The sequence below is a fragment of the Podarcis erhardii genome (assembly GCF_964252035.2).
Source record: "Podarcis erhardii genome assembly, chromosome: 4".
Taxonomy (NCBI): Eukaryota; Metazoa; Chordata; class Lepidosauria; order Squamata; family Lacertidae; genus Podarcis; species Podarcis erhardii.
Genome location: NC_138508.1, coordinates 46,828,081 through 46,855,147, shown reverse-complemented (window position 1 = coordinate 46,855,147; position 27,067 = coordinate 46,828,081). Strand labels below are relative to the sequence as shown.

Genomic DNA, 27,067 nt, shown 5'->3' with positions numbered 1-27,067 from the left:
AGCTTTCCATACCTAAAACTGTGAGCTCTGCCACTTCACTCTCTCTTTCTCCCACCATGTTTGTTCCAACACAGACATATTTGCCAGCATCATTCTTCCTAGTATAGGTGATCATCAGCTTTCCTCCTCTGATCTAGAACAAGAAAATAATAATAATTAATAGTAATAATAAGTCTCAAACGGTTGTGTAAGCAGAATACAATTCACACACCTACTTTTGCTTTTCTCCTGTGAGTTCATGTGCCCTCTGAACAGTGTGGGCAGTGTTGTACAGTTGTGCAAGATCACTCCACCCATTTTCATGTGATTTGTACTATACAACACAGCCCAAACAGTTCAGGAGAAGTATAGCATCCTGATCAATGGAAACAATAGTATCACTCTACCCTGCCTTGGTCAGACTCCACCTTCAATACTGTGTCCAGTTTGGGTACCACAGTTTAAGAGGTATATTGACCAGCTGAGGGCTACCATCAGCAATACTAATAAGGGATCAGATTTTACCAAAGGATAATGATTGCATCTTCTTCATTATGAATAAAACTGCTTCAGCTAATAGTCCACAATAAGAAACCGTAATATGATACAGTTCTATTTCCAAAGCCCAACTGACAATATTGTTGATGAAAAAGTGTATTCATGTTTAGCAGCCTTCTTCTAGGGTAGAGGGACAGATGTTTCAAGAGGTATCTAGCTCACTTAAAAACCTTTCTAGACTTATTCCCTATTTTCCACCAGATCATTAAACCAATGAACGTATTGCCCCCCCCCCAACAGAATATGCTGTGTATTAAGGCCAGTTCTGTATATATACTCAATCCACCACCTACACTCTGCAGTTACATCATCTGAGCCTACTGATTATATAAACAAAATATGTATAAAAACAATTTTGTTTGATTTACTCTGCAGATATTCTTACTCTGCATTCATTTGTTTTATCTACTTTAGCAACTTTTATGAAATCAGTACTGTAAAGCAGTGTTTTGGCAAGCCTATGAAGAAGTAGTTATTTCTCTGTTCCTTTTGGGCATGGGTAGGGAAACTAAGGCCCGAGGGCTGGATCCGGACCAATCACCTTCTAAATCTGGCCCATGGACGGTCCAGGAATCAGCGTGTTTTTACATGAGTAGAATGTGTCCTTTTATTTTAAATGCATCTCTGGGTTATTTATGGGGCATAGGAATTCATTCATTTATTTTTTCAAAATAAAGTCCAGCCCCCCACAAGGTCTGAGGGACAGGGGACCGGTCCCCTGCTGAAAAAGTTTGCTGATCCCTGCTTTTGGGCAATAACACTAATATTCCCTTTTTACCAGTATGGTATCCAGCTGTGATACAATAACAGTCAATTATGTAAATGATTGACTGTGATGACTTCCTGCTTGATGAGAAGCAGGAGATAGTATTAGAATAAATCTTGTTATTTAATAGTGATTTGATGTTTTGATATTAAGTTACCAAAGATTTACTTTATTATCTGAGGGCACACTCCCTCCAACTACTAGATAAAGCTACCATTTTTAAAACTTCTATTTCCTTTTCTTTACAATTCAGTACACCACCAAAAATTAATGTCCAGCTTTGAAAATATAAAGACTGTATAGTTCTTCTTAGCTTCTCTTTTTAATATCTGTAAGAGACCCTGCAAAGAAATAATTCAATTTTGCAATGTAGTTAAATATGAATTGTATATTTACTGGTAATGTGGCAAAAGTGATGAAAGTTATGTAACAGTACTTGTGTTTAATACTTCCATATTCTATTGATTTTTCTTTGTTGTTGTCCTTATAAAAATAAAAGCAAAAAAACCCCCACAACCTTCTGTTTTTTATCTACCCAGGAACCAGTTTGTTGTGCTTTACAATGGGAAAAGATCAGGGCAATAGCTAGAATTTAGTTTTTGTGGTAGGATGTATGAAACCTAGCAGTCCTAGCAGTCCTAGTCTTTGTCCTAGCAGTCCTAGGTGCAACCTGAAATTTGCATAATTCCTGTGAGAATCTAATCTAAATCGATGAAGACTTCCAGCAAACTTAAAAGTATTGCTCACTATTATTTTTTTTGCCCAACTGTGAATTTTGGATATTTTCTTATCATCTAACTCTGCTCCATTGCTATTCATCCACAAGATATACTACAGATTTACACATACAAATCAATACCAGGCATTAAAGTTTTTCTGGGGGTGGGTTGGGAATTCTCTTTCAATCAGTAACTTACTTACACTTCTGATTCAATACAGAAACAGGAACATCTTAGGGAATGTCAACAAATAACCTATCTGAAGAAGTGTGCATGCGCACGAAAACTTATAATAAAGACATAAAAGCAAATTAAATAGATTCAAGGTCTTCATACACCTAAATCAGGGTCCATTGTTATGCATCAGATAAAGATAAGACTGAAACAACATAATAGTAATAATAATAATAATAATAATAATAATAATAATAATAATAATTTTATTATTTATACCCCGCCCATCTAGCTGAGTTTCCCCAGCCACTCTGGGCGGCTCCCAATCAAGTGTTAAAAACAGTACAGCGTTAGCGTTAAATATTAAAAACTTCCCTGAACAGGGCTGCCTTAAGATGTCTTCTGAATGTCAGGTAGTTGTTTATCTCTTTGACATCTGATGGGAGGGCGTTCCACAGGGCGGACGCCACTACCGAGAAGGCCCTCTGTCTGGTTCTCTGTAGCCTCACTTCTCGCAATGAGGGAACCGCCAGAAGGCCCTCGGCGCTGGATCTCAGTGTCCGGGCTGAACTTAGTTGGTCTCTAAGGTGCTACTGGACAATTTTTTTTATTTTATTTTTATATTTTGACTGCGTCAGACCAACACGGCTACCTACCTGAATCTACCCATTTGTGTGTGATACTAATCCTATTATGATAAATGCATTAGCCACAATAGATTTACAGTATGCCTGTTCAGAAGCAGTATGCCACTAAATACCTGTTGTTAGGGGCAAACAATGGTGAGCTGCCCTGCTTATGATATGGCCATTATTGGAAACAGGATGTGGAACCAAATAGATCCTTGGCCTAATCCAGCAGGTCTCTTATCACATTCTTATGGCAGGTGTCCCACACAATACAGACTACTATAATTTTTTTCTGATTATTTTTCAGAATGAGAATGGTGGTGTTCTCATATTTTCTTACTGAGGTACAGTGGTACCTTGGGTTACAGATGCTTCAGATTACATACGCTTCAGGTTACAGACTCTGCTAACCCAGAAATAGTGCTTCAGGTTAAGAACTTTGCTTCAGGATGCGAACAGAAATCGTGCTCTGGCGGCGCGGCGGCAGCAGCAGGCCCCATTAACTAAAGTGGTGCTTCAGGTTAAGAACAGTTTCAGGTTAATTCGGAACGAATTAAGTTCATAACTAGAGGTACCACTGTGCTATGAGTTTGAATGATAAAAGTAGCCTGATAATCAGGGATATATTGGGGGAAATGGTCTATAACAGGGGTGTCCAACAGGTTGATCGCAATCTACTGGTAGATCCCCGGAAGGTTTCAGTAGATTGCAGTCGATCGCTGGGTCCCTTTCCTTAGCGTTGGTAAAACAGAATTCGGCCCTGCCCGCTCGCCCCTCCCTCCATTGTTGCACGACCTGCAGAACAGAAGACAGAGTTTACTCAGTGAGGCTGTTTGTTTCCCCAGCGATCAGGCTGTTCCCCTTTCTTCCTTGAGCTTAGGCTTTAATTCTCAAAAATTGGTGCTCAACAACTTTGACCTGAACCCCCCAAAAAGGGGGCAGATCACTGCCAGTTTTTAATTCTGTGAGTAGATCACAATCTCTTGGGAGTTGGCCAGCCCTGGTCTGTAATATATATTCCTGATGAATTTTATTATTAAAATTAATATAAAATACTAAATATTAAAGTATACAATCCTGTTTTAAAGCAACATTTTATTATTAAGGGCAAAATTAAATCATTGCTAGCAATATTAGTCTAACTGGATAACTAACAGAGTTGTTGTTTTGTAAGTAACATTACTCCACAGAAAATTTTCCATTGAAAAGCTGATCTGTTCAAGTACTCAAACCCCCCACCCCCCCTCACTCTTCATATGAAGCAGCCCATGAAGAGACACCTTATGTTTTTCACAATGGAACAACTAGAAGTAGGACAAAGTTAACATAGCTGTGCTCTGAGGCTTATGAACTTAGATCACAAATGATAATAATTTAGATTGAAGACAGAAGCACATGTGGTGGAAAAAAGCAAGATTCCCATATAGCCGTGTTAGGCAGACTAATATGATCATTGGCTACAGGGAGCATGTTCACAGTGTGAAGTGCTTCACTAAAGCCGCCTACAGCTAGAAATCTATCCCAGAAAACTTGACATCTTGAGGAAGATAGGACTCTTATTATCACTGCAAGACATATGCACACAAAGATGACAGTCAGTTATTGAGATAGATGAACATGCACATATAATGTAGAATGCACTGCATACAAATGCCTTATTTTTTGCCTTCGGCACAGCTTGTTTGAGCACAGAAACAAAAAGTATGTCCTTTATCATCTAAAAAAACTAGCAGTGCAGAAATTTCAGGGAAGATCTGAGGCATGGAAAATGGATATTAAAAGTGACCCACTAATATGTTTTTTAAAAATAAGTAAAATGTATTTTCGTGTCTGTGATATCAAATACTGAACACATATAACATATTTAATGGAACTAGTTTAGTGATAATTTTATCCCACAAGCACAGAAAGTCACACAATCTACTATATTAACAAGGATAAAATCAAACTACAGTACTTACTGGTTTGGGACAACATTTTCTGCAATGTCAACAACAAACAAAGCCCCCCATAGTGTCTGCAAAATGCACCTTGTCCTTTAACTCACTCTCAACTGGCTTTGCTCACTATCAGTGATATCATTTCATACCAATGTCCGATTGGCTACACAATATTTGGTGCCACCCAGTTCACCGTGTTGAAATCTTGGTTGAAATCCTCATCATTATATCTAATCCAGACAAATGCAGAGAAAAAGATGTTGCTTTGGAGCCATAATGGAATACAAGATCACTGGAAAAGATATTCGCCACCATCACATTTAAAAAAAAAAAAATTTGCAGAAAATATTTCTGCACATAAACATACCCTGAAACCCAAAATTGAAATAGAGTATTTGGGACAGATCTGCTTTTATATGTGTTTATATTCACACTAAATATATTACTGATCACATACAGATGAACACCTTAATTATTGTCCATCTCCAAGTAACAGTGACCTCATTCACACATCAAAGTAAGCAAACTACCTTATAGCTTACCAGGACTGTACAAACATGCAGCCTCCAATAGAAAAGATCACAGCGGCTTGACTTCTCCCCAGTCTGATTTACTCCCCAGCTGAACTAAATCCAAGTTGACTTTTTATTTTAAAGCATTTCTGAACTGCTTCATACTTTAAATATTAAGTGGTGTACACTATGTACAATATAAAAACAATGTCCATTAAAACAAAACAGCAGCCTAAAATCAATTAAACAATACAAAGACATAAAAGCAAATTAAATAGATTCAAGGTCTTCATACACCTAAATCAGGGTCCATTGTTATGCATCAGATAAAGGTAAGACTGAATCAAAATAATAATAATAATAATAATAATAATAATAATAATAATAATAATAATAATAATAATAATTTATTGTTTATACCCCGCCCATCTAGCTGAGTTTCCCCAGCCACTCTGGGCGGCTCCCAATCAAGTGTTAAAAACAGTACAGCGTTAAATATTAAAAACTTCCCTGAACATTATTATTATTATTATTATTCCGCCCATCTGACTGAGTTGTGGCTTCCAACAAATTATTAAGAGAAGCATTGGTTCTCTGTGGGACTATCTCCTTCTTATCTACTCCTCAATTTATAGTTTTGAAGTAAGGAAATGTGTTACAAGCCTGCAATTAATGTATTCTCAAGGAAACTGACCCTGTTAAGCTTCTGGAATTTTCTACCACTTAGGGAAATGGAATGTGCAAAACCCTAATGTCCCTCTTTGAGATACTTTAAGCTGTTAAGAACATTCATCTCCTGACTTACAGAAGCTTCATATGGAAGGTGTTATATTTTTGCTATGTGGTTCATTGAGCAATAACAGAATGCATATAAATTAGTCTTTGAAACAGTAGCTAGATTTAAGCTAAGGAGCGACATGCTCATAGTTCTATGAAACAGAAGAGATGTGAAGTCTCTATATTAGCAATCTTCCCTCTGTGTCTGAATATAGCTACCATTACAGAAAATGAGAAATATATAAGATGACAATGCATAGGATTATAAAATTCAGACCATAATGCACAATTATTCTTTATTCACTGCTTTATGTTTTTCTTCTGTATAATCAATAGCTGAAATCAGAAATAAAAAGTGAACTTGAACTGAACTCATTTCCCATTATTCCTTAATTTTTCTGCCCTGGAAAAAGTCAGATGATTTCATGTCTCAGTTTCACAGAATTTTCCCCCAGCCTCACAAGTATCACCACTATCAAGTTATCCACACTTTTCCAAGGTCAAACATTCTAACAGATGGATACTAATTAACAGCTTCAGGCACATACAAATATCATATTTAGCTTCAAATGACATTATTAAAAATACAGTAAATTTTCTGGACAAAAAAAGATAGTCACGAGCCACAAATTCATGCTAAGAAGCTAAACCAATCTATCTGAATTACAAATATCACGGTTCATAAAATACTGCATTACTGTAGTTAAAGGTAACCAGCTATTCAGTTTGCCCATATATGAACTTACCGTATACCTCTGAGAAGTGACCAGTGTGCTATGTAGCATTTTCCTGATCCTAATTGCTGCTTCCTGTCACTGCAACTTCAAAGCTAAGCTAATTAGCTTCTCTTCCTCTTAAGCCTGATTTCCTGCTAGACAACCCTAAGGATGTTTCTGCCAAATGAAAAACGCCTTGACAAACGTCTTCTTGCATTCTACGTGTGACGACATACTACAATCCCCATGTCCTACATGGCAGTATATGACATCTGGAAAGAAGGGTGGTATATAAATGTCAACACCACCACCACCACCACATTGAGGTTTCTGGGGAGATGTTGTTTCTTCCTCCCCTTTGATTTGTTTAACAGGAGATGCAGCACTCAACACTCACTGAACTTTCTCAACATTCAAAATGTACCTTCTGGTCTAAAAAGGTTGGTTGCCCCAGGCTTAACACAATGAAAGCAGGGGTTTTTAAAAGGCTTAACTGTGGGCGGGGTATACTAAAATCCCTCTTGTATAATCACAGAAGTATCCATTTCCTATATATTTGCATTATTTTTTAAAAAAGTTGTCTCATAGGATAATTTCCCCATTTGAGGGATGATATAGGGCTTATCGGCCAGCAAATATTTTCCTCATGTACAGATATCTGTGCAGAAGAATCTGTTACATATATGTCTGTCATCCAAGCCAATTTCCAATAATGGAAAAGGAGCTGCCAGCATCATCATCTTTTTTTTAATGCGCAACATTACACAGCAATTTCTGAATGGCCAAGACAACATAGTAAGTAACATCTCTTGATGCATTGGGATACTGTGCTTGAAAAACAAGCTAATACTTCCTTCATTAAAAATGTACAGGACTTCACTTGTTATCCCAATGAGAAGATGCACTTGTATTATATAGACAGACTGTAACTCAGAAGCATATGGAATAAATTGTTCTTGGAAAATCTTGTGACGCACAAAGAATTTAAGCAAAACAAACCCCTCTTTATTTCAAACAGTTCATTAGCTTAAAACATTTGGTTCTAAAAAAAAAAAAAGGATTTAGTTGTTATGCATGGAAGCTAACCCTTTACTGAAACTTAAATATTCTTGAAAATTGGAATTACTAAACAATCCTGCAGCTACAGTTTTTATGTTAAGAATTTTGAACAGTAAATATTTCCAACTACACCTAGCTATTGTCTGGATCAATATTAATAATTTAGCAGTAATTAAGATACTATGTGATGAAATAGTGTCAGTTTAAATGTGGATTGAAGAAAAATTAAGATTTAGGGTAATGAGCAAGGCTATATATACTGAATTAATTCTGTTCATTAATCTGCATTCTTCACTCAAAGCATTCTGAAGCCATCCCACTAATGTTAAATGTCTCATACAGCCTCTGCTGTACAACCAGATGACATTCTGTTATGCCTTTCTGTCTTTCATTACCTCCCTGAAAATAGCTTCCAGTTGCAAATAAAACCACTTCAGCTTGGTTACCCAAACCCTGAAACCGTATAAATTGTGACAGAAAGTATCTAGTTTTTTGCCTAGTGCTGCAAAGCAGTTTTGGAAGAAGTCCAACATCTTGTATGTCGGTTTGGTGCTTTTGCACATGCTTGCTCTCTGTACTTGGCACAATCCTGAGAAGAGGTAATTGCAACTCTGTTCAGTGGAGGAAACCAAAGACCTGAAACAAATATTATTTTTGAAGTTCTGTGCTTTGAATTACACTTTTCATAGGACCAGAAGTTGTATAGGAACTTCAGAAATGCAAAGCTATCCATAGTGGAATGCGAAATAAGCAAAATGTGAAATGACTAGACTGAAAGAAAATAAAATGTATCAAAGAAATCTAAACAAGGATACACTAATCATTCACATCTGTTTCCAAGCTCCACGCAAGAGAACCTCTTTACCCCTAAAATATTGTGCAACTCCCCTCCCTGCTTTGAGAGAATGCAATGAATGAAAAGTCAGCATACAGATCAAGAGAGGTATTTTTAAAACAGTTTTATTATGTCCCTTGTAGTTTACAGATGCAAAAAGACGCAGCTTAGCTACAAATATATCTAGATAGGTAGAATATTTTCTACCCCCATCATTCTGGTGCCCATCCACCACTCAGGGAAGCCTTGAACGATTTAAAATCACAATAAAAAATTAAACAATTAAAACACATACATTACACAACACTAAAATCAGTTAAAAGGCACAGCAACAAAGATCATCAGTAATATGCCTTTAATAGTCTAAGCCAGGCTTCCTCAACCTCGGCCCTCCAGATGTTTTTGGCCTACAACTCCCATGATCCCTAGCTAGCAGGCCCAGTGGTCAGGGATGATGGGAATTGTAGTCTCAAAACATCTGGAGGGCTGAGGCTGAGGAAGCCTGGTCTAAGCCTCTTAGAATATAAATGTTAGTATCTCAAACAGATTATAAATAAAAGAATGTGGTCCTTCCTATCAGCCAAGATCAAACCCTCATCGGAGATGAACAGCACAATCATACGCAGATTTACTCAGGAAGTAAGTCCCAATATGTTCAATGAAGTTTATTCCCTAGAAAGTGTGTTTAGGATAGACCACCTTAGCTTTGAAGAGTGGCCTAAATTCAAGAGGGCTGGGGCAGAATTTTTGGCAAAAGATAAGCCAATCTTAGTGGGTTGGGGGCTCCATCAGATTAATTTTGTAAACAGGCAACAGTTACAGGTCATTTTATAACGTTTTATGAGAATGCTGCCTATTACCTTAATCACTCTTCACATAAATGCAGATGTTAATCTTAATATTTAAAATGTGGTGCTTGTGCTGTGACTTAATCCTGTGTCTTTAAAAGGGACACAACTTTAAATATTTTGCCACTGGCTATATACAGCCCCAGTTCTGGAAGGAAACTTCTACTTCTCAAAAGCCCACAAGGTAACTACTGAAATAGATTCCCTGAGGCTACAAAGCCATTCAGTTTAAGCAACCTCTAATGGAGAAAAAAAATTGGGGCTGCAACTTTCATCCTTCCATTAAAGTTTACTAGCTCTTTGAGGGAAGAACTGCATGGCAGATGCTACCCTGTTCTGCTGGCCTGGACACCAACTCTGCTCTGGGATATGACCTAGGGTGGGGGAAGAGGGCTTCCCTGGAGAGACAGCTCTTTGTCAAGCATAAGGATGTCACTGGCAGTGGTGGAGTTTCTCCTGTTCTACATAGCCAGAATCTACATTGATAGAACTATGTAACTGCAATGTAAGAACTGTAACTTGTGTTTGAACTTGCTTTTCCCTTTTCCCTCCCACTTCCTTTTCCTCATATGTCATGTATTTAGATTGTGCGTGTCTCAGTACTGATATTTGAATGATGCTCAGAGCCTAAATGGTGGGGTATGAATGAAATGAAAAACACCAGGATTAATAGCCATTCCTCAACCCATGTCTAACAACCAAAATCATTTTCTTTCTTTTAGCAATTCAGTTTTGGAAATCCTAGACAGCACAAGTAGCTGAAGCTCAAAAGAAGTACCAGATTTCTTCTAATTTCTTTAAAAGGTACAGTCTTGTAGTCTCTCTCATTTTACTACTGTAAGTGGTCCTTGAAATTCAAAAATCTAGCAAGAATGCCCAAATATTTTCAGTTTCCAGTCTGATGGCAGTTTCAAAACAGTCGTTTTAAGTAATACATATCTGCTCCATATTTGTTCCATTTAGGACAAAAGACAACAGAAATTTGTACAGATCATTAGTAAATGTAGTTTCCCCAACTTAGCAGATTAATTCCAAATTTATTTCAATGACAAATCATGTTACAGCATATAACTGGACAAAATAAATATTTGGTTGCATGCATTTAAGAATAGTACAGGATAACTTTTGTTGTTGACTTTCTCAAACTTCATTTTAAAAGTCTGAAAAATTTATGGAGTTTATCTAAATATTCATACTGCAGTGGTGTTCCAGCTGAATATCATTTTTAGTTGGCCAACTCACTCATACATATAATGTGATTTTCAGCTCCCATAGGCTGTGATATTACAGATACAATGAATATTTGTAAATTTTGTTTCATGAATATTCATAACAGATGTGTTCCAAATAAGGTAATAGGTTAACAGTTACTATGGATCCATGAAAAGGAAACATTACTTGTGCCCAATATTTCATAATTTATTTCATAGAATAGGGATGAGAAAAATAGCTGGATACAAAGCACAATAGCAAACAGGTCTGTCAGGGTACTATATAAGGAATAATGTGGTGGAAAAGTCTGGAACACTACTAAATATTAATCCATTTTTTAAAAATTGCCACACCAAAGAAAAGATGAGCACACAGAACTCCCACCTTTTAAAACACAACTATGTGAGATCTGCCTGCATTTAAATGTGATATGTAATCACATTTGGCTGTAAACACTTCAAAAATCCCAATCTCACAGAAATATGTATCTGTTGGTGTGTATCAAACATGCCATGACAGTTAGGAACTGGATCTATTTGGAAATAGTACATACCTAATATCTGTAAATACCTAATAAAGAGTTGTTAAAACTTGTAGTTGTTCATGTATCTGTGGATTCAAATTCTAATATCTATAAAAGACTCCTTACAATGAATTTGTCTAGATCCGCTCAGCTCCTCTGTGACGATCAACAACTAAACCAATGGCAAAAGGAGACACCATGTTAGGTTTGCCTACAAAATTCCAATGTGGCAGTGGAAAAGATCATCTAATGACATCAATAAAGACTGTAAAAGCAGAGAGAACAGAGTTATAAGGAGATGGGAAGCACATGAAAAGGAAACTGGGAGAATCTTTGATGTGACAAAATGCAAATGTTCTACTGAAAGAGAAGATGCACAAATTTTTCCTTTGCCTGTGGAATTCAAGCATCACTCATGAATGAAGATGCTCTCACAGTCAATGTTACCAAGGACAAGGTAAACTCATTGGAAAAGGACATGCCCTTTTTGTGGTGCCATGCTCATGGACAAAATAATCATCATAATTATGATTGAATTAAGAAGGAGTAGAAAGGACCCCCAGGGTCAGCTTGTCCAACCTCCTGCAATGCAGGAATCTTAAATAGATAATACATAAAAGATGGCCATCAAATCTCTGCTTAAAAAGGAGAGTCTACCACCTCCCCACTGATGAACAGCTCTTAGTCCTGTACTTGAATTATGTGTTCTAGGACCTTTCCTGCCATCGATGTCAAGCTCACTTGTCTGCAGTTACCTGCCTCTTCTCCCCCTCCCTTTTTGAAGATGGGGGCAACATTTGTCCGCCTCCAGTCCACAGGGACCACCCCTGTTCTCCAAGAATGGTCCAAGATTATAGACAGAGGCTCTGAGATTACATCTGCAAGCTCCTTTAATACACTTGAGTGGAGCTCATCAGGCCCTGGAGATCTGAATTCATTTAAAGTAGCTAGGTGTTCCCTTACAACCTCCTATCTTGGGCTGCAGCTCCTATCTTGGGCTGCAGCTCCTACTTTGCATTGATAACTCTCTTGTCACCAGGTTGGGTGCTGCTTTCTACGTTGATGTAAATTATTTGATGTTACCATCTCTCATAAGGTATAAAGCGACTCTTGGGAACTTTGCACTGCTAGCTACCTAGGGGAGACATGAGCATTTTGTTCGCCAAAGTGTGTCGAGTCTAATCCATAGTAAATTATTTCAGTTTTGTCACATGATTTACAAAGAAGCTGCAGGCTCTTAGCTAGCTGAGTTAAAGTATTCTCCTTTAACATACTGGAGACAAATTTATTTGCACCCACTAAAAAACTATTGTATAGTAAAATTATAGTAACTTTTTTCCTGAACGGCCTGGACAAAAAGACTAAGATATCCATAAGGGGCCCAGTATGTCTGAACTCAATACAGTTAAAAACCCAAAGATGACAATGTTTACGAAAGAAAAAGAGAGAGAACACAATATAATATGCTGAGAATTTTGTGAAAATGTACCTAAAAGAAACACTGAGGGGTTAAACCTATTGCATCCAGACAAAGCCAAACTCATAGTTTTTAATCTCCTGTTTGACCCTTCCTCTATCACAGCAATTCATCTTTCGAAGAGAAAGTACCCTCTTTGGGATGGAGATTAATTTGGTGCTAGTTTCTTCTTTCATCTATTACACATAGATCTTTTTTGGCTGATATACATAATGACTTTTTCAATTTCTTTTACCCTTTGTCATCTAACTACTTAAGATGTTTCACTTTGAAATGAAGAAAAATAGAACTTTAAAAACTCTACAGGAAGATTGAATTGTGTCTTGGAGTAATTTACTACTGCTACCAATACGGAAACAAATAATTGCTGATTGAACAAAAACTTTGAATGTCATTCTTTCCACAGTGCAATTGTACAGTAATTTTCCAGCTCATTTTCAATATTGTTTTCCCAAAGAAAATTGTGTCCATAAACTTAATTTGGCAATACATACAAAACATTTCAAATTCCTGATGTGCTATTTAGGGGATCAAGCAAAATAGAAATGGAGCTACAACTTATCTGAACCATTCAAAATCTGAGCTATACATGCAACTGAGATGAACAATTCCATGCTTTTAAAAGCCAAGAATCACAAAGATAAAAAAATAAATTACTTATCAAGGTTTTCTTTTTAAAATGAGCATGATATATAAATGGCAAAGAAGTGAAGAAATGAAAAACAACTGTTATTGCAAAAGAGGCGAAATTGGATTCACAGTATTTAACTCAGCTTCCTAGGCCAAACCCTTCATTCTTGGAAGCCAGCTGAAAGTAATTTCTTTGTATCTTGATGCTTTTAATGTATGTGTAAAGTATTTTGCTTATTATACATTTATGCACATCATTCTCTACACTTAAATGGTGCAGTTAATTAACATCTCAATTAAATGTGTTTTTAAAAGAATATAGATGTTCATGGAACATACTGCAAAATAGGATATGGTTCTTTCTAATACTGATTCTGACTCCTCGGTTTTCACATCCTTAGTTGATAAAATAGGAGACTATATTAACATGTGAGCACTGCAGTACTTAAGCTTTATAACAAGAAAGTTCCCAATTTAATTGAAGGAAAATGTTGAAGCTGCTTAAAATTTATATATTTATTAGCACCCACCCAGATCTTATGCATGTTTTCTCATAAGTAAGTCCCACTATGTTTAGGGCTTGATCTTCTTTTGCAGTATCTCATATCCATCTTTGGATATGTCTCTTCAAGTTCTCGCCATCATTATCTGCTGTTTGCTTCTTGCTTCCACAAAAGTCCTGCTGTGAGTTTTAGATCATCAGCCAATCACATAGATGATTATCCCCTTAGTCTTTTGAAATTGTAAGGTTTCCACTTGCTTTATTTAGATAAATTCTAATCTCAGATAAATTCTAATAACGCTTACTTCCTAATAAAGTAATGTCGGATTTTAGCTCAGGTTTGCCTATTCTTAACAGCTCCTTGTTGATACAAAATTGTGTCACTATTCCAGTACATTAATAAAAACCAGCCTGCTTTTGTTGGGGCAGGGGAAATTAACTCACAAAGGACTAGTAAGACATTTTGCTGCCTAAGGAGAAGGACAAAATATCCCCACCCCATTCCACAGACAGAAGCTGACTGAACTGGCAGTTTAACTCAGCTTTATTGTCCACACCATAGGGTAAAACACATGCCAGACACATTTGGAAAGAGGCTGATTACCGTATTTTTCGCTCTATAACACGCACCTGACCATAACATGCACGTAGTTTTTAGAGGAGGAAAACAAGAAAAAAATATTCTAAACGAAACAGTGGATGTATGATTTTTGTGGTTCATGCTGTGGCCACAGACATGTGATCTGATGGTGAGTTTGGGGTAGCCCAATGCAAAAATCCTGAGGATCCATGTGGATCCATGCTTTGTAACCACGTTTTTGCGCCATTGCGGCCCCATGAAACAGTGGGTGCGTGTGTTTTTTGGTGCAGGCTGTAGCCATGGATATGCTATGTGATCTGATGGTGAATTTGGGGTGACCTAGTGCAAAAATCCTGAGGATCCATGTGGATCCGTGCTTTGTAATCACGTTTTAAGTGGGGAGGGAAGGAAAAGAACTCAAGGGACAAGGAGCACGCGTGGGGGGTGTGGAGAAGGATGCTGCTAATAATGCAGGAGAGGCTCCTCTCCGGCTTTGCTCCTTTAGAACAAGCAGGCTCTGCGTCTCTCCCTCCTCCCCAGCAAGGAAACCATGATAGTACCGGTAACCACTCTGAGACAAATCAAGAAAAATTGCGACCAACACTCTCCCCCCAACAAGCGCAGTGAGGTCAAAATACACACACACACGCAGGGAGAGAACTGGCCCTAAAGTCGCAGGGCGCTGGAAGTCACAGGGGCGCTGGGGGAGTGAACTGGAAGTAAGAGAAGGAGAAGGAGCCCTCACACACAGAGAGAGACACACAGAGTGTCAATTCTAAAGTCGCAGGGGCGCAGGGAGAGTGAACGGGAAGCAAGAGAAGGAGAAGGAGCCCTCTCACACACACAGACACACAGAGTGTCAATTCTAAAGTCGCAGGGGCGCAGGGAGAGTGAACGGAAGCAAGAGAAGGAGAAGGAGCCCTCTCTCACACACACAGACACACAGAGTGTCAATTCTAAAGTCGGAGGGAGAGCGCAGGGGCGCAGGGAGAGTGAACGGGAAGCAAGAGAAGGAGAAGGAGCCCTCTCTCTCACACACACAGACACACAGAGTCAGTGGCGTAGTGTGGGTTGTCAGCACCCGGGGCAGGGCAAGTAATTTGCGCCCCCTAACCTGTGAGCCTAACCCGTGAGCCAGGTAGGGGCAGAGAGCTGTGAGTGTGAGTGTGCGGCCCCCCCGATGTTGCGCCCGGTGCGGCCGGGCCCCCCTGCACCCCCACGCTACGCCACTGCACAGAGTGTCAATTCTAAAGTCGGAGGGAGAGCGCAGGGGCGCAGGGAGAGTGAACGGGAAGCAAGAGAAGGAGAAGGAGCCCTCTCACACACACAGACACACAGAGTGTCAATTCTAAAGTCGCAGGGGCGCAGGGAGAGTGAACGGAAGCAAGAGAAGGAGAAGGAGCCCTCTCTCACACACACAGACACACAGAGTGTCAATTCTAAAGTCGGAGGGAGAGCACAGGGGCGCAGGGAGAGTGAACGGGAAGCAAGAGAAGGAGAAGGAGCCCTCTCTCACACACACACAGACACACAGAGTCAGTGGTGTAGTGTGGGTTGTCAGCACCCGGGGCAGGGCAAGTAATTTGCGCCCCCTAACCCGTGAGCCTAACCCGTGAGCCAGGTAGGGGCAGAGAGCTGCGAGTGTGAGTGTGCGCCCCCCCAGATGTTGCGCCCGGTGCGGCCGGCCCCCCCTGCACCCCCACGCTACACCACTGCACAGAGTGTCAATTCTAAAGTCGGAGGGAGAGCGCAGGGGCGCAGGGAGAGTGAACGGGAAGCAAGAGAAGGAGAAGGAGCCCTCTCACACACACAGACACACAGAGTGTCAATTCTAAAGTTGCAGGGGCGCAGGGAGAGTGAACGGGAAGCAAGAGAAGGAGAAGGAGCCCTCTCACACACACAGACACACAGAGTGTCAATTCTAAAGTTGCAGGGGCGCAGGGAGAGTGAACGGGAAGCAAGAGAAGGAGAAGGAGCCCTCTCACACACACACAGAAACACAGAGTGTCAATTCTAAAGTCTGAGGGAGAGCGCAGGGGCGCAGGGAGAGTGAACGGGAAGCAGGAGGAGGAGAACGATAGCTCAAGCACACACACACACAGCCCCTACAGTGGCTAATCCAAAATCGGACAGCAAAAAACTGCAGGCAGGGACAGAGAGCATGGGGTTGTTTTAAAGCAGCCAACCCCGCTCTGCTTCTCTCCCTCCTCCCGCCTAGGCTGGCTGAAAAGCTTTGCTGCTACTTAGCAGCTCTGTGGGGAGGAGAGAGGAACATAGAGGACGGGGTTGTTTTAAAGCAGCCAACCCCGCTCTGCTTCTCTCCCTCCTCCCCGGCTCCGCTAGCTGACAGGAGCCGCTTACACCTGCTTTGCTGTTTCAAAGCGAGCCACGGACTGCTCACAACTGCAGCAGATTCCCCCACCATCTGTAGGCATTCGCTCCATAACACGCACAGACATTTCCCCTTACTTTCTAGGAGGAAAAATATGCGTGTTATGGAGCGAAATTTACGGTATATGTTTCAAATGTTTACATGGTAATGCTGGAAGTCTCTGAGCCAAAATGCTTGCAAAATGTTTCAGTGAGCTGAAATGCTTAGCTTTAAAGAAGAACAACATATTGAGAATATAATGGACACCTGGTGGAATGAAGGGAACTGGTGTAACACTCATCTCTGAATACAAACTGTAGTAGGGGTAGGGAGCCTGTGGCCTTCTCATCATGCCTAATCATTGGGCCAGGCTGGTTGGGATTGAAGGAATCACAGAATTGTAGATTGGGAAGGGACCACAAGGACAATCTATTTCAACCCCCTGCAATGCAGAAAAAATTTCACTAATGTGGTCTCGAACCCACTACCTTAATTTTAAGAGTCTCATGCTCTACTGACTGAGCTATCTTTAGAGACATCTGGAGGACCACTCTATTGAAAAGACAGAGGCTTTGGCTAGACTCTAGATGAAATTGTTGTGGGAAACCAATGGCAGCTGCCTCCAGATGATAACTCTGGCATCTTTAGTAAATTTTAGAGATAAGGATTGATTACAGTGGTACCTCGGGTTAAGTACTTAATTCGTTCTGAAGGTCCATTCTTAACCTGAAACTGTTCTTAACCTGAAGAACCACTTTAGCTAATGCGGCCTCCTGCTGCTGCCGCGCTGCCAGAGCAAGATTTCTGTTCTCATCCTGAAGCAAAATTCTTAACCTGAGGTAATACTTCTGGGTTAGCGGAGTCTGTAACCTGAAGCGTATGTAACCCGAGGTACCACTGTACTTAAGAAAAGGCCTCTTACTTACATAATCTCCAAGCTCTAAATAGTTAGTTGATGGTCTTTGATTTAAAATTTCAGTGTGTTATTATATATTGATACTATTGTAAACCACTTTGTTTTTTTATAATATAGCGGTACCTATTTTTATAAATAAGTAAATGTTTAGATACAGCATGCAAATTATCTCAGACATGTATCCCAATATAAATGTCAGTTTTCCAAAACAGAAGTCATATACCGTATTTTTTGCCCTATAGGACGCACTTTTCCCCTCCAAAAATGAAGGGGAAATGTGTGTGCGTCCTATGGGGCGAATGCAGGCTTCAGGAAGCTATCCGCAATCCTTGGGAGCCCGGCGGGAACTCCCGCCGGGCTCCCAAGGCTTGCGGACAGCAGCCTGCAGCCCGAAACCCGAGGAGCGCAGCGGGGTGCACCCCGGGCTTGGGGCAGCTCTCCGCAAGCCTTGGGAGCCCGGCACGACTTCCCGCTGGGCTCCCAAGGCTTGCGGACAGCAGCCTGCAGCCCGAACCCCCCCCCCAATAAGTGCGCCCTATGGGCTGGTGCGCCCTATAGGGCGAAAAATACGGTACTTGAAAGGTTCATGAGAATCGCATGAAAATCAGCCATCATACCATGAGCACTTGATGAGTTATATATGACAAGTACCCTGTGCCTAGCTCTCAAAGATGTAAGAAAGCAAACATGCCATATGTCTCCTTGTATTTACCGTATTTTTTGCACCATAACACTCACTTTTTTCCTCCTAGAAAGTAAGGGGAAATGTCTGTGCGTGTTATGGAGCGAATGCCTGTGGGTGGAGGGGGGGATCTGCTGCAGTCGTGAGCAGAGGATCCATGGTTCCCCTTCCTTCCCTCCTCCGTGGTTACAAAGCATGGATCCACATGGATCCTCAGGATTTTTGCATTGGGCTATTCCAAACTCACTGTCAGATCACATGTCTGTGGCTACAGCATGAACCACAAAAAACATATATCCACTATTTCGTTTAGAATATTTTTTTTTCTTGTTTTCCTCCTCTAAAAACTATGTGCGTGTTATGGTCTGGTGCGTGTTATAGAGCGAAAAATACGGTAATTCTTACTGAAGAGCAGAATTATAATGCACATATCTTTTCATGCACCCAATTTATAGGAGCACCTGATTTTCTCTTATAATGAACAGTCTTGCATTAAACGACTAGAGGAAGATCTGTTCCAGTCAAATCTATTAATTAATTTCTCATCCTTTGTTCATCATGGCTGCTTTCAGCAAAATGTTAAATTGGCTATGCTTACAACAGAATGGAGTGGGATTTAAGTTGTAGAGTTCTGAAATGGCAGAACAGATAGTGCTACTTTAGAATACGTACAAGAAAAGGGACATACTTTTTAAATTTCTCCCTTGCACAATACACTTCCTCTTGCACAGCAAGAACATGATACACATCCCTCATGATGAACTGGGTATTTCTTAGCCGACACTTTATTTTTTTAATGTTGAAAGCATTTAAAAAATGATATTTGTACACCTTCAGTCTAAAATGATATAGCCCACTCTAGTAAATTTAATGGTCCTGCTTCTCATTACTTTTTTGCTAACTTTTCTTATCGCTTATCCATCAGTGGGCAAAACTTTTAAAAAGGCAAAAGGGTTTGTTTCATTGTAACACTGCAAAATCAAGTTCAGGAGAGCATCTTTTTTTTTTAGTTCAAAACTCCACAGTGAGGTCAAAACCCTGCATGCTTAGTTGTTTTTTTCCTGCAACAGAATTGCTGCAGGTATCCTATGTATCACTGTGAATAGAAAAAAATAACTACAGGACCATAATAGTTGAGCCTGTCCATAACTGGCTGCAAAGATTTAAAGGAAAAAGAAATATCCCTGTAAAGAATTAACAAATTGCATGTTGGATCCAGTGGCGTAGCGTGGGGGGAGCAGGGGGGGCCAGGTGCACCGGGCGCAACATTTGGGGGGCGCGCTCACACTCGCAGCTCTCTGCCCCTACCTGGCTCACTCACTCTCTCTCACTGCAGTGCTGGCTGTGCAAATCCGATCCGAGCTGCCGGGTCGCCGCCCACTGTGGAGGGGGAGGGTGCCAGGCGTGCGTTGCGTTGCGGAGCAGAGAGAGAGCGAGGGAGGGACTATGTGGGGGAGGGACGGTGCAGCGGCCACCCAGCGCAGCGCTGAGTGCGGGAGAGAACCACACCCGACCAGCCCAGGCAGCAGCAAGAAGAAGCTGGCAGCGGCGGCAGGTTAGGGGTTAGGGGCGCAAATTACTTGCCTTGCCCCGGGTGCTGACAACCCACGCTACGCCACTGGTTGGATCTAGACTTCCAGCGAGTGTAGTTCATGTGGCACTGGAGGAAGAGATTATTTTTCTGACTTCTCCTTCCCCCACAGTACTCTGCATCCCCTGAAAACTGCTCTGATGGTGCTGGGAAATGTTGGAGGGGGAAATTGGCAAAAATTACCTCCTTCTGTTTTGTCCAAGAAGAGCTTACACTGCATTGCAGTTCACTCTATAGTCTGGATGTGACAACTATGTGTGTACTTGTTTTCTCTAGATATACTTGCAGGAACAGGGGAAACCCCCAAAATCAGAGTTCCTGCAACATCAGGTGCCTAACTGCAGATACCCTAATTATTTGTATGCATGCTCCACTTGCCCCATTATAATGTTCACCAGGAAGTGCGAGATTCTATTTTCAGCTTTTGTTCTTTTACAAACTTACTGTAATTCTTTCATCTTTGTCATCCAGGGGGGACCCATCTTTCTTCCATGAAATCGTAGGCTCAGGATGGCCTCTTGGAGGTTGGCATTCCATCACAGCTGGCTCACCTACTGCTACCATGACATCAGAAGGGTTTTGCCTGAAGTCATCACGCAGTACTGAAAAAAGGAACGAGATAAGGGAAGTAAAATCAAAATGAGCACCAGTGATAAGGCAGCAGGATTAAACATCAAGTACTCTGAATGAGAACAGTCATTTTGTTAAAGAGGGCAATGGAAGGTTGAACTACAGATACTTCCACAGCTCCTTCCTGAGGGTTTATTTCCAGGACATGAAGAAGAATACATATTTGATTGATATGCTATTATTTAAACTCCTTAAATTTATTTATTTTATTTTTTAAACATGTAAATATCACCTGTCATGTGAAACACATCAAGGCATACCAAAATAAAGACAACAAAGTAGTACAAGTATACAGTATTCTAAAAAGAAGGGAATAATGAATACTTATTAGACATACGGGGGGGGGGGGGGGACATACAGGGCGTGAAAGCCCCCACAGGCTTTTCAAAATCTCAGAAAATACTGTGATGACAATAGTACAAAGAGAAATAAACCTAATTTTGCAAACTAAAGTTCATAGGGACACTATTATTTTATGTTTTATATCTTTACTGTGGCGTTTCAGCCTCTTATCTGCCTGCAGTTCCAAGATTGGATGTGAAAAGCTGACAAAGACAGACACAGACAATGTGTCACCCCAAGAGAAAAGCATGCCAGGTCACAAATGATCCTTTAGACTGCAAAGGAAAGTGGCCCCTCGCAACTTGGGACTACACTAGCGAAAAGGAAGAATTAGTATTGGAACATTTGAACTCTTTTTCAACATTCTCCAAATATCTCCTTCCTTCAGAGCCACAATAAATGGAATGCACAACCAAGTGCTGTATATTTTAGGTATTTTATTGCTGCATTCTTTATATATATATTTATTTTAATTAAGGGGGGGAAACACAATGGCAAATACAAAGCCAGCAGATAAGTTTTCTTTATATATTAAGATTTGTATTGTATTGTGAGGTTGATTTGTTGGGCAGCAGCTGAAGAAGGAGCAAAAAGGGTTTTCTCGTGTGTGTGTGTGTGTGTGTGTGTTTCTTTGTGGCTGATTAGCTGCTCTCCCTGTGCAAAGGTCAGAGGGGGCAGGGTTTCTGTTGAGGCAGGTGATTAGCTGTGGGAGGAGCTTATCAGAGCTTGCAGGGCAGCGGCAGTTTGATCCATCTTTTAGATTTAGGGGAGCTAGTCTCAAACGTTTGTTGGGGGAGACCTAGGGTTTTTTTTGGGAAGTTATTTGTCCTGTCTTCATGCTTTTTATGATGGAGGACCGCTGTAGTCACCCCCAACGACACGTTCTCAAGATGGAGGGTGAGGGGACAGCTGCAGTCGCCTGCGGTTCCTGCGCAATGTTTGCCATCTTGCCAAAGGTTGCAGGCAGCTTTACCTGCAGCAATTGCATGTTGATTGCCCTCTTAAAAGACAAAGTCCAGCAACTGGAGGAACGTGTAGCTACGCTCCAAAGAATTAGAGAGCTGGAGCTCTTCTTGGAAGCAACAGAGCACACTGTCTCCACCAAGGAGGAGACAGGGGACTCCCCTGAGAAGGAGGCTAGTTCACCAACACAGGAGCCAGATATATGGAGAAACGTGACTCAAAGAAGTAGGAGGCCCAGGGTTCGCTCTGATTGTTTAGAAATACACAATCGCTTTGAGGTCCTCTCCCCTAGCATGGAAGACGAAGAGCAGACTCCATTTGAGGATCTCTCCCTCATTACAGTTGATCAGGTATATGAAGACGAGCAGCAAAGTCAGTCCACAGGGAATGTGCAGGCGACCTTGGAACGGACAGCTCACGGAAGAACCCCGACCAGACCTAAGAGGAGGCGTATAGTGGTGATAGGGGATTCCCTACTGAGGGGAACAGAAGCAGTGATCTGTGGGCCTGACAAGATGTCTCGGGAAGTGTGCTGTCTCCCCGGGGCTAAGATCCAAGATGTAACTGAATGACTGCAAGGAATCATAAAACCCACTAACAAATACCCCTTCCTCTTGGTTCATGTGGGAACCAATGACACTGCAAGCAATAGCCTCCAGAAGATCAAAAGAGACTACGAGGCTCTGGGCAGGAAATTGAAGCAATTAAATGCACAAATTGTCATCTCATCTGTCCTCCCAGTTGAACGACGTGGCCCAGGGAGAGAGGGAAAAATAGTGGAAGTGAACAGCTGGCTTCGCAAATGGTGTAAACAGGAACGGTTTGGATTCTTAGATCACGGACTGTAGTTTCTTGAAGATGGACTTCTGGCAAGCGATGGGCTGCACCTCACAACGGTTGGGAGGAATGTTTTTGCCAAAAATCTCAGAAACCTCATCAGGAGGGCTTTAAACTGACTAATGTGGGGGAGGGAGACAGTGCTCCTGAAGGTAGGAGTCTATCAATTGATGACGATGATCATCCAAATGTCATAGACCAAATGGAGCAAACAGCATGCAGACCTAGTGGTGGGAGGAAAAAATCCTTAAATAAGAGACACGGGGGAATGATTAATGGACTTCAATGTCTGTACACTAACGCACAAAGCATGGGTAATAAACAAGATGAGCTTGAGCTCTTGGTACAGCAAACTAAATATGACATAATAGGCATCACTGAAACCTGGTGGGATAAGTCCCATGACTGGAATGTAATAATGGAGGGATACAATCTATTTCAGAGAAACAGACCAGACAAGAAAGGAGGAAGAGTGGCGTTATATGTCAGGGATGTGTATACCTGTGAAGAAATCCAAGATTTAGAACCTCAAAGCCAAAGTGAGAGCATTTGGGTCAAAATTAAGGGAGAGAAGAATAACAGTGAACTCATTGTGGGAGTTTACTATAGATCCCCAAGCCAAACGGAGGACATAGATGATGCCTTCCTGGAACAGATGGCCAAGCATGCAAAAGGAAGGGAGATAGTAGTAATGGGGGACTTCAATTACCCGGATATTTGCTGGATGTCAAACTCAGCCAAGAGCATAAGGTCAAACAGATTCCTCACTGGCCTTGCAGACAACTTTATTGTCCAGAAAGTGGGAGAAGCAACAAGAGGAACAGCCATTTTAGATCTGGTCCTAACCAATGTTGATGACCTGGCTAGTGGGGTAGAAGTGGAAGGATAATTAGGCGCGAGTGAAGGATAATTAGGCGCTTACTGTGTCCAGTTCTGGGCACCACAGTTCAAGAAGGACACTGACAAACTGGAACGTGTCCAGAGGAGGGCAACCAAAATGGTCAAAGGCCTGGAAACGATGCCTTATGAGGAACGGCTAAGGGAGCTGGGCATGTTTAGCCTGCAGAAGAGGAGGTTAAGGGGTGATATGATAGCCATGTTGAAATATATAAAAGGATGTCACATAGAGGAGGGAGAAAGGTTGTTTTCTGCTGCTCCAGAGAAGCGGACACGGAGCAATGGATCCAAACTACAAGAAAGAAGATTCCACCTAAGCATTAGGAAGAACTTCCTGACAGTAAGGTTGTTCGGCAGTGGAATTTGCTGCCAAGGAGTGTGGTGGAGTCTCCTTCTTTGGAGGTCTTTAAGCAGAGGCTTGACAACCATATGTCAGGAGTGCTCTGATGGTGTTTCCTGCTTGGCAGGGGGTTGGACTCGATGGCCCTTGTGGTCTCTTGCAACTCTATGATTCTGTGATTCTATGGTAAGTTGCTCTGAGTGGTTGGCATATGAGCACTAGAAGAGTGGGACAAAAATTTTCAATAAAATAAATACAAAGTGAGACAAATCTGCTGTACATGAAGGATGGTGATTCCAAGAAGAGCATAAACCTAAAGATCTAATTCTTATATATCCAAAGTGTGTGCACGTGCACACACACGTCCAGAGTATGTTCCACTAGGGATACAAAAAATAAAGAGGCTCTTTCTTCTCTGTTCATGATAGAGCACATGGATCCCTGGCATGATGACCATTTAAATACTCTCAACAAATAATTGAATTTACAAGATGCAAAGGTGTAAAACTCAAAAAAATTCATTGTGCTGAATTCCACATATGCTTTGTTTATGACAGGACTTAAAAACATAGTTTTATAAGAACAGCACTCCTCAAGCTTGGGTCCCCATATGCTGGGCTACATGTCCCATCACCTCTGACCATTGGCCAAGTTAGCTGGGGATAAGGAGTGTTGTAATCCAACAGCTTCTGGGGAATCTAAGGTTGAATAGCACTATTAGAAGGCAGACCTAAGTGTTACCCACCATCTATGTCTGAAGAGTTTACTCTCTCAATAGAGTGTCTCTCCAAAAGCTGGCTACAAAAAAACCCTGCAAGGTGCAATGAGACTTCTGTAAAATGTACTCCTGTCAGCAGCTTGTTTTATTAGACTACAAAAAAACAAAACAAAACCCAGCAACGTAATATTTACTGCATTAAAATGTGCTCTTATATCATTTCTAAGTTGTTTGGAGTCAGGAACAGAGCTGTACGTAAGGACAGTCTTATTCAGTTAAGATTATATCAGAAGTTTAAAGTGAAGATGTATTTTGAAAGGATCTCACCATAAAGGGATTTTTTTATTATTAAATCTAATTAAATGTTTTTACAAATCTCAAGGGCCTTTCATGTCTGGGGAAGCTCATAAAACCTAAGATGAAAACTCCTCAAATATCTGCTTGGATTTTTATTTTTTTTAGCACCTTTGAAGCAACAAAGAATTTCAATACCAGCTTAATAAGAGCAAATTACTTGAGTAATTTTTATACTTGTTAGGATAAAGTCTATCTTACAAGTGTATTACCTTGTCTGTAAACTGAGAACATTTTACCAGTTAACCAGCCTTAAGAGGACATCAAAGGACTTGGAATGGATAAAGCAATTCCCCCTCCCCCATTTACTATTAATTATTTTGGCTCTAACATTACATAATGAAAAGTTAACAGAATGTAATCCACTAGAGATTACTCCAAGATAGCAGTCGTGGAATTATTTCTACACTGTAAAAGAGATACATAGTTTGGGATTGCCTCAGGCCCTGGCAATCGAACATAAAGCTATAAATTTAAGGATTGCTTCTATTGCTGAAAAAGCAATTTTCTTCCCTGTCCTTTATACATTGAGTCTCAAAAGTAATCTGAGCATGCATTTCCTTTTGAAAATGTATTAGTAGCATACTTCATAATCCAGTACAGTATGTTCCTTTAGTTATCCAAGGCTAAATTTTCAGCATGTGTCTCTCATTTGGTAAATGAAAAATTGTTTGGAAAGCAAGAAACTAAAATATGAAAAAACTAGTGTGCCCTGCGACAGACTATTTCAGTCTGAAGTGCTCCTGCGTAGAGCTCTAGCCAGTAAGGCCTATTTTCAGTTAAATCAGACAAATTATAGCTGGAAAAAGTAGAGATGGAGAATTTCCTTGCATTGCCAAAACAGCTAATTTCAATCCATTGGCTTCCATTGGCAAGTCTATAAGAGGCCACCTACACTTAAGTTTTTAAGTCTGAAATGTCTGACATTTTTAAAAACAGCTCTTACTGATGGCATTGGGAGTTACCATAGCTCAATGATCCCACACCATAATAAATTATGAAGTTAGAATCAGATGTGACATTATGTAATTCACCAAAAAAACATTTTAATTGTGCATTATGGTTGCTAGAATGGAAACAGAAGCAGAAATAAAAGTGCACTGAAATCAAAGGAGGAAATGCCAGCTTTTTAGGACCCAGAGATTCCCATCTATTACCTGGTGTCCAAACACAATACCTTCTAAGTTTTCTGATTTTCCAGGAACAGTCCTGGAATTACAAAAGCTATCCCAGCTTCTGATTTGATCCCAGACTATCTCTATTTCCCCTGCCAGTGCTGTCGCACGGTGGAAGCTGCAGCGGTTGTGGCTACAAGGGAGCAGCGCATTGCCTCTCCATGGCCACTGCTGCTGGCCTCCTTCCTTAGAAACAGTGGCTCATAGTGGCTACTGGAGAACGGACAAGGAGCAGGAGAGGCTGCCATAAGAAGCTGATGCAATACAAGGTGGCGTCTTATGTTGCACCTTTCTGTATCTTTTCCATGGTGAGTCATGGTGACCAGAACTGCACACAGTATTTCAGGAAACTCTGATATTCCAGATATTGGACCCCCATTCTCATCAGTTCCAACCAGCACAACCATTGGTCAGGGATTATGGGGGGGGTAGCATATCCTCCATCCTATTTTCACTTCCTTCCCTAATAATCTTCAGCATACACCTTCCTTCATTAGGTGCTAAACATTGGCTCAAATATTTCATTGAGCCATCCTCCACAATCACAGTATATCTTCCTGGTCAATCACTTCCACCAACATCTGCAGTCCAACAACACCTGGAAGGCCACAGGTTACTTACCCATGTCTTATAGCAGTATTCCCTTTTTGCTGGAAAGTTATCCATACCTTATTCTATATCAGTGTTTCACTTTACAAAGTGATCAAGCAAACATAAGAACATCAATCATATTACTATGCCAATTTATTATAGCATTCCTTTCTAAAAAGACACCCTCCTTTTCTAGTTTGTTTAAATGTATTTTAGATCACTTA

General features: G+C 40.7%; 1 protein-coding gene and 2 long non-coding RNA genes across 6 annotated transcripts in view; 2 read left to right on the top strand and 1 right to left on the bottom strand.

Moving 5' to 3' along the window:
• Positions 1-20,595, top strand: part of LOC309340045 — a 153,019-nt gene extending 132,424 nt beyond the window's left edge. The window contains exons 3-4 of the long non-coding RNA XR_014155759.1: positions 10,235-10,316; positions 20,468-20,595. This is a non-coding gene — a long non-coding RNA (uncharacterized lncRNA). The remainder of the gene's footprint in view (positions 1-10,234; positions 10,317-20,467) is intronic.
• Positions 1-27,067, bottom strand: part of ROBO1 (roundabout guidance receptor 1) — a 585,029-nt gene that overhangs the window by 91,352 nt on the left and 466,610 nt on the right. For all 4 annotated transcript variants that reach the window (XM_081858408.1, XM_081858409.1, XM_081858410.1 and 1 more), the window contains 2 exons: positions 20,441-20,598; positions 13-133 (listed from right to left, as the gene is read on the bottom strand). In XM_081858408.1, the coding sequence (XP_081714534.1) occupies positions 13-133; positions 20,441-20,598 (279 nt within the window). The remainder of the gene's footprint in view (positions 1-12; positions 134-20,440; positions 20,599-27,067) is intronic.
• Positions 15,131-16,264, top strand: LOC309340042. Its single transcript, XR_014155756.1, has 3 exons — positions 15,131-15,397; positions 15,700-15,880; positions 16,183-16,264. It is a non-coding gene; the product is annotated as an uncharacterized lncRNA (long non-coding RNA).